Raw genomic sequence first — 18578 nt, 5'->3', positions numbered from 1 at the left:
AGCGACCCGGCCGCAGCCCGGTGAGAGGCGAGAACTGCGCCACAGCGGATGCCAGCCCGCCGCGCCCTTTCCGCGAGCCCCGAGACCCGGAGCAGACAGACTGTGCGAGTCTGTGGAGTCTGTGGGCAAAAGTTCCCCTGGCTTCTGACAGGGAAGCTGTAAACACGGTTCCATCAGGAGACCTTTCAAGAAAAACGCTGCGGTTTTCTTCCTCCCGGAACAAGACTCCTGGACTCCCGAGAATCACCCAGCCATGGCTCTAATATTTTGGGTTTCATGAACATCGTGATAAGATTTACCTGTCATCTTCCCTAGAACTGGAAATCCAGTCCCCCAGGCCCCGGTCACCACAACATTAACAGCAAAACTCGACCGTTGCTTTTGCTTTTCTTTCCCCAAAACTGAAGGAACAGATATGAAAATTTAAGAACATGACGTTCTTTGAATGCATATTGCATATCTAAGGTCAACGGTGATAATAATTATGAAAGTAATTTCGACTTGTGGGATAAATAAGCAATATCTTAAGCCTATTGTGTGTGATAGTACTTACAACTCATTCATCCTCTCAAGTATCATCAGGAAATTTATTCTCTGGGCACTAACATCATTATAGACCTACTGCCCTTACGGTGCTCAAGTTTCGATGAGACAGGGAGTAAACAGTAATACACAATGCCTGGGACGTAATATAAATGAATATTATCTTGTGAAACCTCTCTTCAGTTATGTGTGCTGTATTTATTGGGTTGAGAGATTGTGATTAGATAGAGATAGATGATAGATAGATAGATAGATAGATAGATATCTTACCTTTAATAGACATCGTTTCCTGTTCCCTCACAGGTTAAAAGCAGGTCTAGCCTAGCCAAGAATGGCCAGTAGAAACAGGAACTAATATCTCAGATGTTCTCTCTATATCCCATTACTAGTTCTTACATGAGCATAATTAGTGTTATCTACATTTTAAACACTGAGGAAACTGTATTCTAGGAAAGACCAGCAGCTCTTCGAAAGTCATGTAGCTAGTAAGTAGCCTGCCACTTGTTAAGGGTTTCAATTCAGTTCTCCCAGTTTGGACTTCGCATTTTCTGTCTTTAGGCGAGCTCTTTTGGAGTAGAATTATTCTGTCATTCTGAGAGATCAAAACTCATGTTTCCCTGAATTTATGGATTTTAAACCTTACTTGCTGTTCTCGATACTTCAGGTTGTGAAGGGATACAAACTAAGCATAGTGTGTAATCCCTCCATGCTTTCTTTAGACAGAAATGGACTCTAAGTAAAAGGGTATAAACAGGTATCACCATTTGAACTCTGCAATATGAAGTAATTTACCTAGCCAGGAAAGTTTGCACCTATAAGATACAGTAACAGACAATCACGGCTTATGACTGTTTTCAGCTCTGAATCAACACATTCTGAATATGCTATTGAAGCCAGATTAGCATAATGCACTTAAATCAAGGAGAAATCTTGATTCTAACAGTATTAGAGGGTGGAAATTTTTTTTTGAAAGACCAGCAAGAGTGCTCTTGCTTCATCTTCAATACCACTTGCTCTTACTGAACGTGTTACCAACAGTGCTTTCCTGTTACATTTTTATGTCGCAATGATCATGGAAGGAAAGAGACTCAAGTTAGCAACACAGAAGAGAAAAAGAAAAACTTGATCTATTTAGTCTCCAATAATTTTGTGGAAAATCATCATGTTTTAAACTATGCAACCAGTCTATGGAAAACCTGTCTGTAATGCACATTGTTAAAACGCACCATGTTAAACTTCAGAAGATAACTGATAAACTGCTATTCTTTTAGTGGATTTCACTGGTATGTTTTTAAGGGTAAAGAATGGAGGAGGAAACATCCAAATTTCATACGAAACCTCCGTCAATGTACACAGGAACAGATGTCCCTGCCTGTAGATGTAACAGATCTTCCCTACCAGGAGCTGGAGAAACCAAGACAAAATAGTTTGACAGAAGCTATCAAAATTATCCCACTAACCCCGGTACTCTTAACTCCATGCTAAGCGCAGTGTTATGATTCCATGTTGGCCTTCCTTGTAGGTAAGTCTACTGGTTGAGAATGTACTGATATGTTTATCTTGAGTACTTTGTCATTCTCTTCCAGTTACACACTGTATGTGAATCCTTTAACATTGTAACAGTATAAAACTCATAGAATATTAAAATTAGAAGGATTCTGGCATTGCCTGAATACAAATACAAGCAAATGTGAATATTACTGAGGTTAATTAACAACCCTAGTGTTAAAGATTTAATAATGCTGCAGATATTATCTGAATAAAAGTAAAGGAACAATCTAAGTAACCCTCTTTACATTTTTATTTTTTCCATTTAAATGTTTCCCAGAATGTATGATTTAAAATATCTAAGAAAAAATTTAATGCTGAACTAGATTATTTTAATACTGTTTTGAATAGCAATTGCTCATATGTATATTGAGATGAAATGGAATTAAGCCTTTTTAGTCATGCTAATTATGTCATTAGATATATAAATAAATAGTTTGATCAAAAATTTTTTTAGAAAACATTTAAACATTTAATAAAATAATTCCACAAGAAACTAGCCTTAGAGATAGTGAAAAATATCTTACTAGTATAAAAATTACTATATCTTGTCAATTTAAACTTTTTACTTTGAACTCAATGCTTTCTATTAAGTATGACAAAGCATATTTATCCTAGAAATATCAAAACATAAGAGTGAAGAAATCATTATTGGATTTACATATCAAGTGATGTTTAAAGTAGAAGAAAGTTTCCTATGGTAAATTAGTGGTAAGAACATTGCTTCTAAAACAAATTTCTTTTCCTTTTTAGTCAACATCTGAGTTTTGATGCCTGTAAAAGTCTTCAGTCAGTTAATCTTGATTGTCATCTTCAATTGGATTGTGAGACGCCTAGGAGACCAGAAAAGCGAACTTCTGGGTGTGTCTGTGGAGGTGTTTTAGAGAGGGATGATGGTAGGCCAGGAATGGAGAAGGGAAGACCTGCCCTGGGTGTGCGGGGCACCGCCCAGTGGACTTGCAGCATGGAGGGAGGGAAGGAAAAGAGGAAGAAAGAGGAAGGCAGCCACCCTGGCAAGCTTGATTCTGTTTGAGCAGGTGACCTTTTGCTTCTGTCCCGACCTGTGGATGTCAGTCTCTGGCCTCTTCCTCCTTTCAAAGTGGATGCACACTAGCCACGGAGCTCAAGCTCAAGCCAGCAGCCTGGCCGGGCTGTATCCTTGGTGCATCTTGTTCTGCAGCTTCCAGCTTCTTGGGCTGAGCAGCTACTGACTGGGTCCTCTGCCTCTCCAGCATGCAGATGGCTGTTATACATTATCCTGATCCTACAAACCACCCTGATAAGTCCCCTTATGTGATTTTTATATGCATATCTATACATTCTAACAATTCAGCCCCTCTTTTCAATTTTTTTATTAGTGCATGTTTGCAGTATATAATGATTACAAGGCTGGTAGGGAGTTGGCCCATGTATATAGCACGTCTGAATTGTTTATTCATTGCTTTCCTTTCCCATCTGTACCTGCTTCCCCCATCTCGTGGTTCCCTTTCCTTTTGCAAAATATTTATCTCCCTACTTCCTATTATATGTCTTTTATTTTGCACTTAAATGGGTTTCTCGTATAAGAGAAACCATATCATATTTAATCTTGTTTCCATGGTTTATTTCATTTTACATTATGGTCTCAAGGTGAATCCATTCTACAAGTGATTTAAGTTTATCCTTTATAACAGAGTAGTACTACATTGTGTATAAATACCATGTTTTCTTTCTATGATTATAGCAGCACAATTCACAACAGCTAGATATTGGCAGTGGCTCATATGTTTATCAGTTCCTTTTGAAAATCCTAACACTACATAAAAATATTATAAATGCTATTATTTATTAGGAGATATGTAATCATAATGTCATAATAATTTTAAATGGTAAGACACCATTTTATTTTTTGAGGCCTTAAACACAGGACCTCACGCATGCTGGGAAAATGTTCTATGAGTATGACAAATCCTCCTCCCTTTTAAAATTTTATTTTGAGGCAGCCTAGCCAAGTTGCCCAGGTTGGCCTGGAACTTGTGATCCTCCTGTCTGACCTCCTACATGGCTATAATTACAGGCATGTACCACCTTGCCTGGAATTAAATGACATTCTCACTGAATAGAAAAACAATCCTATAAAAGCTCTTGACAGTTCTGTCACATCCACAATTTACCTGTTTCTTAGAAAAGGGAAGTAGTAGGAGGATGAGAGTTATGCGGAATTGTAGAAAGGAACATTGAGATATCATTTGTTCCAACAGGTGACCTCCAGGAATTTCAATAATAAATCCACCAGAAGGTTGAATTCACTCAAAAACAAAACAAAAAAAGCTGCAATTACAGACAAGAGAAGTGAGAGAGGAATTTTCATACATTCTTTCATCATAATCTTTTCTCTCTTTATTAGCAGTTAGAAGAAGTTTAGTGTACGGCTGAGGAAGCTAGCAGGCTGCTACTAATTAGCTACCAAAACACTTACAAATGCAAGTAAGAGCTTTAGTGAACAAAGTTCAAGGTATAGGTTAAAATAAAAATTTTATAAACCTCGCATTTCTACTTAGAATTACTTGTGGAAGTTCTCAGAGCAAGATCCCAAGGGACAAAGATAAAGATTTCATATGTCACAAAAGACGAATGAAAACAAAATTACTTCACTGTGCATCGGGGAGTGTGGGAGCCCGCTGGCATTTGACATTGGAAAAGTAACTTCTACCATTGAGGCATTGACACAATCTGTGACTCTATTTGGCTTTTCTGAGATGAGGGTCTCAGCTATGCAGATGAGATTGACCTGGAGCTCTCTGTGTAATCCAGGCTGAGCTCACTGTGTAATCCAGGCTGGGCATATGGGATTATCCAGGCTGGGTTTATGGGATTACGGGTGTTGACCTGGAGCTCACTGTAATCCAGACTAGTTTTATGGGATTACGGGCATGCACCACCACGCCCGGCTCAAGGACTTTGTTAAGTTTGACCTTTGATCTCCTCCCTAATATTGCTTGATGTTTCCTGTTGGCTTGCCTTTAAAAGGAGCTGTTTCTGTGTAATAAATCGAACCTCTTGTCTCCACACTATTGAGTGTGCTGTCCTTTCTCAATCCTCACTCCCCAACTCAGGTACGTTCGTGTTGTGACGGCCGGACCGCCACAGGGGAGCACACAGAATCAACTGTCTGGTCTTTGATGAGGGAGATACGAGGATCTCTGATTTATGAGAACATATGAAAACTTCCTAAATCAAGGGATTATAGGAAATAAAATCTTCTGAGACAGTAGCAAAATAAAGACTAAAATGCTTTAAAATACACAAGAAATGGCATTGATAATATAGTCAATGCAGGGACATCCTCTTCCAGCCAAAATGAAATCATTTTTTTGTGGGGAGGTACTGGGAATCGAACTCAGGTCCTTGTGCTTGCGAAGCAGGTGGTGGCACCACTGAGCAAAATCCCTGACCAAAGTGAAACAATAATTAGGGCCAGATTTAACCTTCAGCTGGAAGAGGCAAAAGGAGGAAAAAATGTATAAAGGGAAAAAGAGACAGTAGCTGTGAGATCTCTAAGAGCTTAAAGCAATGAGATGAAGAGTACTTTGCACACTTGAGGAAGTTTTCAAGTGAGTAAGGAGGACGCAGGTGCAGGGAGACAGAGTTGAAGCCCAAGGAGACCGACAGCTAGAATTTGCTGAGCAGAGTAGTGGTGAGGAGAAGACGCACAGGAGGAGGTGCAGAGCAGCCCTCAAGTATTCAGCAGATTGTGGACAGCCCAAGGAGGTGAAGAAAGTATTCTTGTGTAGGGGAAAAGTCACTTGAAAATAGTAGGGAGACAGCTGCCAAATGGAAGTGAAATGACGTTTGCAGACATTTGAAAAATCTAAAATAAGCTCATCACCAAGAGCAAAGACCTACACAAAGAAATGCTCAAAGAAGTCTTTCAAGAAGAAGAAAAATGATGCTAGGCAGAAACATTGATCTGCAGAACAGAATAGAGAGCACCAGAAATGAGAAGAGAGAATTTATGACCCATGAATAAATACAGAAGATTTTTCATACTATTTAAATCCCTTCCTAAGACAAGTCAGTTTTAACAAAATTAGAGGACTGTGGGCTTCAAAAGATATGAAAACATAATATGTAAGCCAGCAACAGTGCCAAAAGCTGGGAACGAGAAATGGGAAGTGTCGTGTATGGGAAGTGACAAATATCCAAGCTGGACAGCTAAATAATAAATCAAAGGTAGAATACGATCATAATCTATACTGCAGACCAAAATCACTCATAACTTGCTTGAATTTCATCACAGCATCTGCTAAAAATTGCATTGTGTGCTTGTGTGTATGATAATTAAATGTAGGCTAAATGACCGGAGAGTTGAGTAAATGTGACTGAACTAAAGCTTTATGTCAAAATAGAGAAGTTTAATAAAAGCTGGAAACACATCCTAGCATAGGCTATCAATCCCATCAATTTAAGGCAGTAAATGACTGTTCCTCTCCAGCTCATGGATGGGTCGGTATAGATTTTCCTTTTCAGAAGACTTCCCTGAAAATGTCTCCTGCAAATAGTGAATTTAAGGATATAAGTTCTTCCATTTTCTGATTCTCTCATCTCCAAGTTCTGTTCTGAGAACAAGCAAATTGGGGAGAGAGTGAAGATGTGTTTAGTGAATGCTTCTCCCTAGAATTGAAACATGGTATGCCTCTTGTGCCATGTGCCAGTGTTACAGTTTAGATCTAAATGTCCTCCCCCAAGTCTCCTATGATTGGAAGGTGATTGGGTAGTACACTGTACTCATCAGTAGATGTTACGGTTTGACTCTTGTTGTACCCCCAAAGCCTAATATGGTCATAGGCTTGATCTACAGTGATTTAGAATGATTTAAAAGAATGCAGAGTGATCTAAAATGTTTTGAGTTTGGCCAGAAAAGAATCTCCAGCAAAGCTATGGACTGCAAAGATAGAACAGAGGAGATCTAGACTGCTGAGAAGGAACAGGAGACTAGAAAAGATAGTGGAAGGGCATCACAGGAAGCAGGACTCCAACCTTTGCAGCTTCAGAGTTGTAAAGGTGAAAGATTTTGCTTTGAGAAGAAAGCCCAGAGTACCATGTATTCCAGAATCGTGGCCTACGGAAGTTGTTCCAAAATGGCAGTGTAGGAATATTGCTCCTCTGGATTTGGTTCATAGGCATTAGACCCCTACAGCCAACAGAGAGGGAAGACTGGCTACTACTGCTCCAGCTGGTAGCAGACCTTGCCATCATCCATGCAGTGCTGGTTTTATGCCCATGCAGAATGCAAGACTTGTGAGATCAGGAAGGCTTCCACCCAGATTTCAGCAGGCCTGGAGGCCAGACAATGGGCCTCCGAGAAGTGTGAAGCTGTGAGTACAAAGCCAAAGGTTCAGTGGAGACACCAGAAGTTTGGAGAAGCCAGGAGCATGTATCCTATAAAGAAAACTGCAAGGAGGGAGCAAAGCCTGCCCGAGAAGGAAGCCATGGGAACTACAACAACCAACAAAAGTGCTACAGGGGCGGAGCCACCCAAGCCCTTTGGAGTTCACAACTTGCCACAGACTGCCTTGGATGCTGCAACTGGAACTACAGGACTTAATGTTCAGCCTGCTGGATTTTGGACTTACTTTGCCCCCATTCCTTGGAATCCTCCTGTTTGTGGCTTTTGGAATGGTAATGTCTATCTAGAGCCATAGAATGTTGGAAATGTTTAACTTTTCATTTGTGCAGGAGCTTGCAGCTAAGAGTTTGCCTTAAATTTCAGAGGACACTTTGGACCTTTCAGCAATGCTGAAACTGTTAGGACTTTGGCAACTCATAGAGCTGGACTACATGCCTTTTGTATAAAGGAATATACACGAATCTTTGTGAGGCCAGGGGTGGAATGCTACAGTTTTGGTCTTGATATCCACCCAAAGCCTCTTGTGGTCATGTGCTTCATCTAGAGTGTGTGAAACTAGAATTGTTTCGTGATGCAATGCTAGGATCACTGGTACTGGGATTAAGGGTGTGAGTGCTACCCACCCTAAATAATCAGGGAGAGATAAAAGGGGTAGGGAGATGCTGCTAAGGTCTCTCTTTTACTACCTTTGCTGTCTGCTGCACACCATGTTATTTCTCCTCTGCAGTGCTTGTTTGCCATCCCAACCTTGGAGTCAGCTGGTTATGGACTGAAATCTCTACAAACTGTAAGCCAAATAAGCCCCTTGCCCTCTAACTTGGAGTGTTTGGTATTTTGTCTTGGCAACAAGAAAAGTAACAGTAGGTTTACCCAGTGATGAGCTCAGTAGCTGAACATGCTATTAGGCATGGGGCCTGCTTGGAGGCAGGTCACTGGTGGGTGACCTGGAAGGGTGTATTCTTGTCTCTCCTTTCTTCTGTGCTTCCTGGCTTTGCTAGGATGACCCAAGCCCTTCCACCATGCCATTTCTGCCTTGGGCCAGCTGACTTTGGACTGAACTCGCTGGAAACTGTGAGCCAAATAAACTTCTTCTCCACCAGGTATTTTGTTCCAGCAGTGCGAACGTGACTAAGATAAATAAGGACCACAACTTGTTCACTTGCTGGAATACTCTGCCTTGTGTAATGCATCAAAACCAAAGAAGCTAAAATTGTGATCTACATGACTGGACCAAACAGCTGCCAATTTTTAAAATCAGCTTGAATCAAAACTGTAACATAACTGAGATTTGAGCAAACATCAGCAAGGTAAAAAATGAGTCAAATGCGAATGGATATAAATAACATTAATTTAAGTACACAATCCAGGTTAAGCTTTTTCTGTCTACTGTGTGCTATTCAGATTACCCTAAAGTTTGTAATCACTTCTAAACATTTGCATCAAGAGAATTATTGACTAATGACAGCAAGCCCAATGATAATATAACTAAAATGGAATGAAGAACTGAAATCCATCACTTGAAAATCATTTGAAAGAACATGAACATTTACCCTGAAAAAAAGTTATAGGGTTAATATAATGATATGTTAGGTAAAAAGAGCCAAAAACCAGGACCAGACCAGAACCACACATAACAAGCCTTTATGATGGGGAAGATCTTCCCAGCTGTCTCCAAAAGAAGGAGGAAAAAGCAACATCGCCGAGCAGGGAGCTCCTTTTATAGGACTGGGGTGGGGTTTACAGGAGCTGGGGTGGCATTGAGTGATACAGTGGCTAGGGGTTGAATGAGCTTGTGACATCACTAGTTAGGGCCACCTTAAGGCGAGGGAAATCTAACAATAACTATAATAAAATATTTAGTATGGGCACCATCTAAACAGAGATAAGACAATCTTCATTGTTTTTAAGATTAGCACAAAGACTTTGTAAGTAGAAGAAAAATACTGGTTTACTATGAAAAATTTCAATAGTCCCCAAATATTTTTGCAATTATTGTCTGGACACTTAAAGAGACAAAGATCTATTTGTTATGATACCTACTTTTGATATATAGTAAATATGCAAAAGTTGTCCTGTTTTGGATCCTACAGGAATAAAGACCAGTAAACCCTTTCACACATTTTGAAAACAATATATTGAACACCAAAAGTAATATAAAGTTGGCGCCTTAGTTACTTTCCTCATTGCAGGGGTGGGATTTAGCTGTGTGGTGCCACCGTCTGCCCCCTAAGCACAAGGTCCTGAGTTCGATCCCAGGTACTCTCCCTCCAAAAAAAAAAAGACTTATAAGAATACCAAATCTTTTCATCATTGACAAAATAATACCCACAATGCACTGGAGGAGGCTCATTTGGGCTCATAGTTTCAGAAGCCCCATCTTGTGACTGACAGCTCACATGCAGAAACAGCATGGTGGAAGGGCCTCCCACGTGCAAGCAAAGCTGCTCACACGGGAGCAGCGAGGAAGCAGAATGAGAAGTGAGAACAGGATCTGCCCTTGCAGGTCAGGCCCCACTAGCACACCCCTTCCTCCAAGGCCCTACCTCCTAACAGCTTCATCTGTGGATAAGTACACTAGTGATTATGGTGCCCCCATGAAACAATAACAGCCCCAAAGTGCCAGCTGTTAGCATTGAGTCTCTTGGGGGACATTTCAGATCTAAACCATAAGGGCTGATGTTTCATGTAATTTGAATCTCACATAAAAAGCCACGTGTTTTTTATTTTGTTTCAGTAGTTGGGATTGAACCCAGGCCTCTGTGCTGGTCAAAGCCTCCTGCCTGAGTGCCCACAGTAATGGTATTACAGGCAGTAGTGTCACATTTGGCTTGCCATGCTTTTTTAATCTGCATATTTTGATAGAAGGCAATACATGTGTCCTTATACACTAATAAGCCAAGTATTCTCATAATCTCAGCTCCAGCTGCACAAGGAAAGTAAGCTATACCATTCAAATAATAATTCCACTCATTTTTCAATGAAAAATAAATAAAATTAGAAAAAAAGTAGGAAAAAAGAATGGGAGAAAGAAGGGAGAAAGTGAAGGAAGCAGAGAGAGAAGGAACTTCATGCCTTTGCACCTTGCTTTCAGTAATACAAAGTTACCTAGCAGCTGTACATTTATCAGCCTCAAAGCGGAATGAGGCTATTTTTAGCCATAAATAATAAACCAAAAAATAATCTAATGCAAATAGTCCACCACAGAGATAATGATTTCTTTTTGCCAGATTAAATTTTGCTCCAAAGTGGCTCCTCAAACTTCTGAATTTCACTCAACAGAAAAGGAGGAAAAGGATGAAGAGGGGCACTGCCTGGATTTGGCACCCTTTGCATGCATGACATTTGCTCCCGTCAGTCGGAAGCTAAGTGCAATTGGTGAAAGAAAGAGCAGTCGTATTAGTAATTCATCCATTTAACCATGTGGCCCATGAAGAGTCTAGATTTCAGCAATTAAGGAAGAACAAATTAATTATATCTGAAAAACAGTGACTGATAATGACAGCTCAGTCTGGAAGAGAAAGTCTCAGTGGCAGCTGTAGAAAAAAAGACTGCTGTGTGCATCTTTGGGATTGTATGGTTTTGTATGGTTTTGTAGTGTTTGGAAGACAGGACAGAGTGAACTTCCAACAAACAGTGGTTTTGAAAATGTTATCACTCTTCAGTGGAATTACTTCCAGTGAGAAGAGCAAGTTCACTTTCTTCCTTGTCCCATAAAAGGGCATATTTAATGGATAATTTGATGAGTCAACTTGACTGGGGCATGTGATACGCAGGTATTGGGACAAACAGCATTTTGCTGTTTGTGTGAGAATGTTCCTGGATGAAATTAACATGTGAGTAAGTAAACAAAGCAGATGATCCTTCCAATGTAGGTGCATCTCATCCAATCAGCTGAAGACCCAAATGAAACAAGAAGCCTAGCCTACCTGAGCAAGGCAGCTTAGGACTCAAACTAGAACATCAGCTCTCCTAGGTCTCCATCCTACCAGAAAGCCTGCACATTTTAGACTTGCCAGCTTCCATAATGTGAGTTATTTTCTTATTTTATGTACTACACACACATGAACACACACACACACACACACACACCACTGGTTCTGTTTCTTTGGGGAATCTTGGTGAAAAAGCCATATTTATCCTTTAAAAGTGCTTTTTAATTTACCTTCAAAATACATTATGTGTTCACCTACTTTGTTCTGTCTTCACTGCATTAAATTAATAAAGTTATCCATCTCCTTTCATCTACCTTTCACATTCTCTACTACAGCTTCCTGGAACTGATAGATGGAAACTTGCCAGTTCTTAAAATTTTAAAATCTGAATTTTATATAAAGGGTATTGCACACTGCTAATAATATGCATTATGTTGTACATGGAAATATACATGGAAATAAAGTAATCCATTTTCTTTTTTGGCTTAGAAACAAGGAAAAAGTAAAATGAGTTTAGTAATACATTGTCATAGGCATTTTAGTACCAATTTGTGAAACAAGTAAATCCTGTTTTTCTAGGTTGTCTTATAATTTATTTCTTTAAGGAAAGATCCCCTGCTACTTCCAATGCTTTTAGAAGCAAAAACATTGTGAAGTACAGCTATAGAAAAGTAATGTTAGCATTGCTGAAACAGAAAGTAAAGAACAATAGATGTAAAGTGAAAGTAAAAATAAACATTGAATCTTCTTCTGTAGAACAAACTTGTTCTTATATTTTATTTATAACCATGTAGAAAGAATAGTGTATGAAAGAATATTCAGAGTAATAAAATATTGTCCCTTGTCCCTTCTCGCAGAAGCAGAACATTTTGTTGAAGCCATACACATAAAGACATAACTATTTAAATATAGCAGAAATAAACAGAAAAGTGTCACATAAAAGAAAGGAATGAATTATATGGAAAACAATTCTGACAAGAAAAGGGTCAATTCTAAAAACATTTTTGAGATAGAAGATTAGAGTGTGACAAAAGCTTGCTGGGAAGTAGATGTGACCTGCTAACTACAAGATCGCAGACACATATATAGAAAAGTTTCCAAAACCCTGTGGGGGACTTCATCCAGAACTGGAGCAGGTTTTCAACAGAATGGCCTCCAGCTTATGTCAGCCTGAGGCAAGGGACCCCGGCACCACCTCAGGACCCAGATGTAGCTCTCCAGGGTTTCCTGGAGATTTGGACAGCATAAGAAGAGAGCGCTGTGTTTCTCAGATCCAACTTGTTCTTTTATCATTGCTCTTAGTCCCTTCTTTAATTTGCTCAGCCTAGGTCACTTTGTAGAGTCAGTTTCTCTCTCATTCTTGACTTTTACTTTCTCAAATAAACTTTACCACTGCTTTTTGTTCATTTCGTTCAATTCTTTGTTCCAGAGAAGGACCTGGAATACAACTCCGGAAAGAGAGGTGAAGCACCCAGAACCCACTATTGTTTAGTTGGTGAGTCACTTTTTAGAAGCAAGTTACCCAATAACTTTTTTTTGGTACTGGGGATCAAACACGGGACCTTAGATACACATAAAAACATAACTATTTAAATATAGCAGAAATAAACAGAAAAGTGTCACATAAAAGAAAGGAGAACAATGAATTATATGGAAAACAATTCTGACAAGAAAAGGGTCAATTCTAAAAACATTTTTGAGATAGAAGATTAGAGTGTGACAAAAGCTTGCTGGGAAGTAGATGTGACCTGCTAACTACAAGATCGCAGACACATATATAGAAAAGTTTCCAAAACCCTGTGGGGGACTTCATCCAGAACTGGAGCAGGTTTTCAACAGAATGGCCTCCAGCTTATGTCAGCCTGAGGCAAGGGACCCCGGCACCACCTCAGGACCCAGATGTAGCTCTCCAGGGTTTCCTGGAGATTTGGACAGCATAAGAAGAGAGCGCTGTGTTTCTCAGATCCAACTTGTTCTTTTATCATTGCTCTTAGTCCCTTCTTTAATTTGCTCAGCCTAGGTCACTTTGTAGAGTCAGTTTCTCTCTCATTCTTGACTTTTACTCTCTCAAATAAACTTTGCCACTGCTTTTTGTTCATTTCGTTCAATTCTTTGTTCCAGAGAAGGACCTGCAATACAACTCCGGAAAGAGAGGTGAAGAACCCAGAACCCACTAATGTTTAGTTGGTGAGCCACTTTTTAGAAGCAAGTTACCCAATAACTTTTTTTTGGTACTGGGGATCAAACACGGGACCTTGCTCTTGCGAGGCAGATGGCAGCACAACTGAGCTAAATCCCCAGCCCAACATTTTGAATTAAAAAACCAAAAGCTAGGCCCAGATGGGGTGGTACACACCTATAATACTAGCATTCTGTAAGGTTAAAGCAGAAAGATTACAAATTTTAGCCCAGCCTGCACAGCTTAGGTGACTCAGCCAGACCCTCGGCCCTGTGTCAAAATAAAAAATAAAGGGCTGGGGATGTAACTAGGTGAAAAAGCCTTAGATCCAGTATCCTTTACTGAAAGAAAAAGAGTTAGATGTATTTGTGTCTTAAGGACTTATTTCTTTAATAAGTTTTGTGATGAAATGTTCATTTTTACACAGCTAATACAATTGTGATACCAAAATCAGAATCAGCTGCTTCCCAACATGAAAATTAAAGACCAATTTTGCTTAAAAACTTAGAAATGAAATATACCAAATTCTCAAAATATTTTAAAATATTAAAAATATTCAAATGGTGTATATCTCAGAATCATATGAATGGCTTTAGATCTGAAAACATCAATATGATTCACACTGATAAATGAAAGAAATAGAGTGTTTATCCCAATAGATGTTATAAATTCACATTAAAAATTAAACATGGAATATATTCTCCAACAATAATGAAAATATACTAGAAACCCATATAAAGATCTGAAAAATTGCTAAGTATTTGGAAATTAAGTGATAGAGTTCTAAAAATACTGTGAATAACTGGCACAAGCCTGTAATCTCAGCACTCTGAAGCAGAGGCAGGAGGATTGCTGTGAGTTTGAGGCTAGCCTAGGCTACACAATGAGTTCAAGGCCAGCCTGAACTACATAGCAAGACCCTGTCTCAAAAAAAAAAAAACCGGGGATGTAACTAGGTGAAAAAGCCTTAGATCCAGTATCCTTTACTGAAAGACAAAGAGTTAGATGTATTTGTGTCTTAAGGACTTATTTCTTTAATAAGTTTTGTGATGAAATGTTCATTTTTACACAACAAAGAAGAAAAACTATTAAATAGTACTCTTCATGAACATAGACGTAAATCCTTAAGGAAATATTGACAAAACACATCCAGTAATAAAGTAAAAGAATAATAGCATGACTAAATTTAGATCAAGGGTAAAAGAGTGGTTAACTTAAAAAAAATAAAACAATAGGGTTGAAGGGAGGGCAGGGGAATGGGGAAAAAATGAGAACCAAGATACATCATGTAAAGGTACAAGTTGCCATTGATGAATGTAAATGTATTGTATATCTAAAATGTACCAATAAAAGAATTTAAGAGAAAAAATAAAACAATAAAATTCACCACATAAACAAAAACATTTAAAATTATAACATTAAGAGTTAAATAAAGCCAATAAAATAATTGAAAAAAAATTAAAAAGTCACTTATAATAGCAAATCAAGAATATACGGAGTTTCTCAGTCTAGTAAAGAATTCCTCAAAAGTATTTACTTCCCTTGCTTGGATTAGGAAACAATCCCTTAAATAATTTTCATTTATTAAATAATATTAATGAGACATAATACTCTCATTCTCACTAAATTAATACTCAATATTCATAAGTCTTAAATAAAATTCATAATATTCATGAAGCATAAAATTTTAGGCTGATACATTATGTCAAAATTGGAAGCTTTTCTCTATCCAAATAAACTGGCAAAAATGCAACAGATAACTCACAGAGAATACCTGCAGCACGCGTCCCTCAAAGACTGACTACCAAAAATAAACGAGAAGAGAAACATGACCCAATAGAAGACAGTGTAAACAACTTTGATAATTCACAGCAAAAGAAGTTTAAGAAAAGACTTCTTTAAAAATGTCTCTCAACTTTCCAAGTAAGTATTGATACCATAGTGTGTCTGATTAGAAACAACCCTGAGCCAAACAAAAGGAAGCAATGAGGTCCCTTGATAATTCGGTTTGAAGAGCGCTTTGGCAATCCCAGGTAACATTGCGGAGCCTGCCCTAAAACGTGGAGTTCGGAGAGGCCAGTCAGCAGGCACGCATGCGTGTGAGACTGAACGTGGTCAGGGCTGTTAAGTAGGCTCATTCATGCTGAGTGCTTAGAATATTCTTTTTGCCAGTAAGTGAGCACTGAATAAGTAGCTGTTGATATTGTTTTCTTTATCAGTGAAACGGGAATTTATTTTCAAGTGTCCATAAGAGTGGTGTGCCCTCATAGCAAGGGGTTTGTTTTATAATTAGGGACGTCGAATAGTCTGATTAACTATGGCCTTTTTGTACAGGGCTTCTTTCTAGAAAAAGCTTCATTTTTGAAAGTTTACATGATATTCAATATACTTTCTTGCCTCATTTGTATTTCTTTTGTTACTTGTTATTAAAGTTTTGAGTTTTGATTCCTTTCTGCTAAGACATTATAAAGTTTTCCCTACTGTTCTCAGACCACTCAGCGATATAGAAACACTTGCTTTCGAACTTGCCGACTTTATTTTCAGCTACCTGAAATCTGTTCTGTAGTAAAGTACACACACACACACGCACACACACACACACACACACACACACACACACACACACACACACACACACACATATATATACACACAAGAACACCCCAATAAGCCCATACAGAATTTCTTTCTCATACCTTTGGTCTATGATTTTTCATTCTTCAGTAATTATATATTTTGCAATCAAATGTTCCTTGTCCTCCACATCAACCTTTACTTGTAAGCAAATATGTTTCTGTGCTCAATTAAATTCACATAACATTTAATGCCTTTCCTATGACCTGTATTTAGAAAGCAAAATTGTATAATCATGGCAGACTACTTGTTGCTTTCCCACCATACATTCACCTCTTTATTTAAATAAGTAACTTAATTTTTTTTACAATGACACCATGAACACTTAGAAAAGGCCTCTCTTCAGTCTCTTAGTAACTGGGGATTTTAAAGAGATGGTTGTGGACACTGAGTTTAAGCAGGCAAACAAAGTGATATCTGAAAACTATATTCGAACAAATGAATTTCTTAATGTGAAAGATGAGCTTCTTAAGGTGAAGTTCTTTTTATTTTAATTTTATTCATTAAGTTTTTTTTTTTTTTTTTTTTTTTTTTTTTTTTTTTTTTTTTTTTTTTTATCCCCGTCCCTGGTACATTTCATGTATATAATATGATGACACTCATCATTGGGAATTTGCACCTGTAAGTGATATATCTTTTTTTTTTTTTTTTTCAGACCAGGGATAGAACTTAGGTCCTTGAGCTTGGGAAGCAGGCAATGGAACCACCGAGCTAAATCCCTGGCCCAATGTAAAGTTCTTAATGTGAATCTAAGCAGCTTATCACAAGTGAGTGACATTAAGGGAAAGAATTTCTGTCAAGCATTGAGCTGAGCTTGTGGGAGCTGAACTTCAGATGCTGGAGCAGTCAAGTAAAGAAGTGGTCAGATTTGAATTGGCTCCAGTGATAACACAAGCTAGAGAGGGGAAGGTGCTGGATACTCCCACCTGCATATCTTCAGCTTAGATCAGTGCAGACCTAGGCACTGCCTCATTGCTGGCATAGCCCCCAACAAAAGGATTCTGCTGTTGTTTGAATCCAGGGATTGGAGGCAGCAAAAGTGGATGGGTAGGAATGGAAAAGGACTGAATACTGAGTTAGGAGATAGTGTAGATAGGTAAGTCAATTAGGTATCTTGTAGGAAGCTAGACAGGGCCAGTCCATGGGGGAGCCAACATGGAGGACAATCAAGACACATCCATTGAAGGCCAACATTATAAGAGAAAAGAAACTACTACACCCTTGTGCTTCCCTTAGAGATAAATAGCAATGATGATATTCTAAATAGGTATCAATCTCCTGGGTAGGGGCCAAGTCTTAACCCACCCTTTCCAGGAAGTACCCCTGACCCACACTTGCTGAAAATCCTTGTATGCTTGCTATGTGACTTGCTCCCCCACTGGGTCTCCATTTAATCAATTTTACCTAAGTGAATATACTTGTCATAATCCTATTGGTTGACTGTAGCTTTGTCCCACCTTGAACCTACCTCTCCTCATGACCTTGTCTCATAAAACACTTTTGAAAACTTGGGTGAGTGAATAATCCACTTTCCAGACCCCTTCTGTCTCTCTTAGACAGAAGCTATCTTTCTCTCAATAAATTTCTACTACTCTTAACCTTCGTTATTCCTAGAATTCATTGATTTTAGACAACACAAACTTGTGTTTCTGCAATCTAGCAGGTTGGGAGTTGCATCTATTTCCCCTATATCAAAAGGAGATAAACAACTTCCAAACCATCATCTGGTAATATGGGGTCAGCAGAGGCATCTAAAAGAGGTCTTTGGGCCCTGATAAAGCAGCCTCCAAGCTACAGTACATGGGCTAGAAATGCAGACAAGAGCAGTGGTTGTCAGGAGAGAAGCTGAGCCTTTGCCTATACTCTTAGCCTGCATACTGAATCTGGTGTAGGGAAAACAGATTTCTCTTATCTTTTAAATCATTCACAAGAAACTTTTACTGTTATCTCAGTCCTTTTTTTGTAGCTATGATAAAATATTTCAGGCTAACTAAATTTATGAAGAAAAGAGGTTTGTTTAGATCAAAGTTTTAGAGGTCAAGACTGTGGTGCCAACATCAGCTCAGCCCTTGGAGAGGACTTCACAGCAGATAGGGCATGGGAGAGGAAGAGATCACAGCTTGAAGTTTCAGAGAGACTGAGGCTTTGAGTTTTTATAACTTGCTCTTGAGAGAACTCAGCACCCCAAATGGAAAAAGACCCTCCCACTAGACCACACCTCTCATAATTATACTGGGTCTGTTTCCATCACATGAACCATCAGGGGACACACATGAACCACATCCAAACTTTGGTAATTACCTATATAGTTACTAATACCAGTACTCTTTATTTCTTCAAGTGAATTAAAGTT

General features: G+C 38.8%; 1 protein-coding gene across 1 annotated transcript in view; it reads right to left on the bottom strand.

Annotated features, from left to right (window-relative positions):
* The window catches only part of Slco4c1 (solute carrier organic anion transporter family member 4C1), a 62276-nt gene extending 61450 nt beyond the window's left edge, over positions 1–826 (bottom strand). The window contains exons 1-3 of the mRNA XM_010608656.1: positions 814–826; positions 300–401; positions 7–156 (exon numbers count right to left, since the gene is read on the bottom strand). Coding sequence (XP_010606958.1) covers positions 7–156; positions 300–401; positions 814–826 — 265 coding nt within the window. The remainder of the gene's footprint in view (positions 1–6; positions 157–299; positions 402–813) is intronic.
* Between the last annotated feature and the right edge of the window lie 17752 nt (positions 827–18578).

The sequence above is a fragment of the Fukomys damarensis genome, unplaced genomic scaffold (assembly GCF_012274545.1).
Source record: "Fukomys damarensis isolate Sample0158 unplaced genomic scaffold, DMR_v1.0_HiC HiC_scaffold_3, whole genome shotgun sequence".
Lineage (NCBI taxonomy): Eukaryota > Metazoa > Chordata > Mammalia > Rodentia > Bathyergidae > Fukomys > Fukomys damarensis.
Note: the sequence above shows the minus strand (reverse complement) of the source record. Positions and strands in the feature narration are given on the sequence as shown.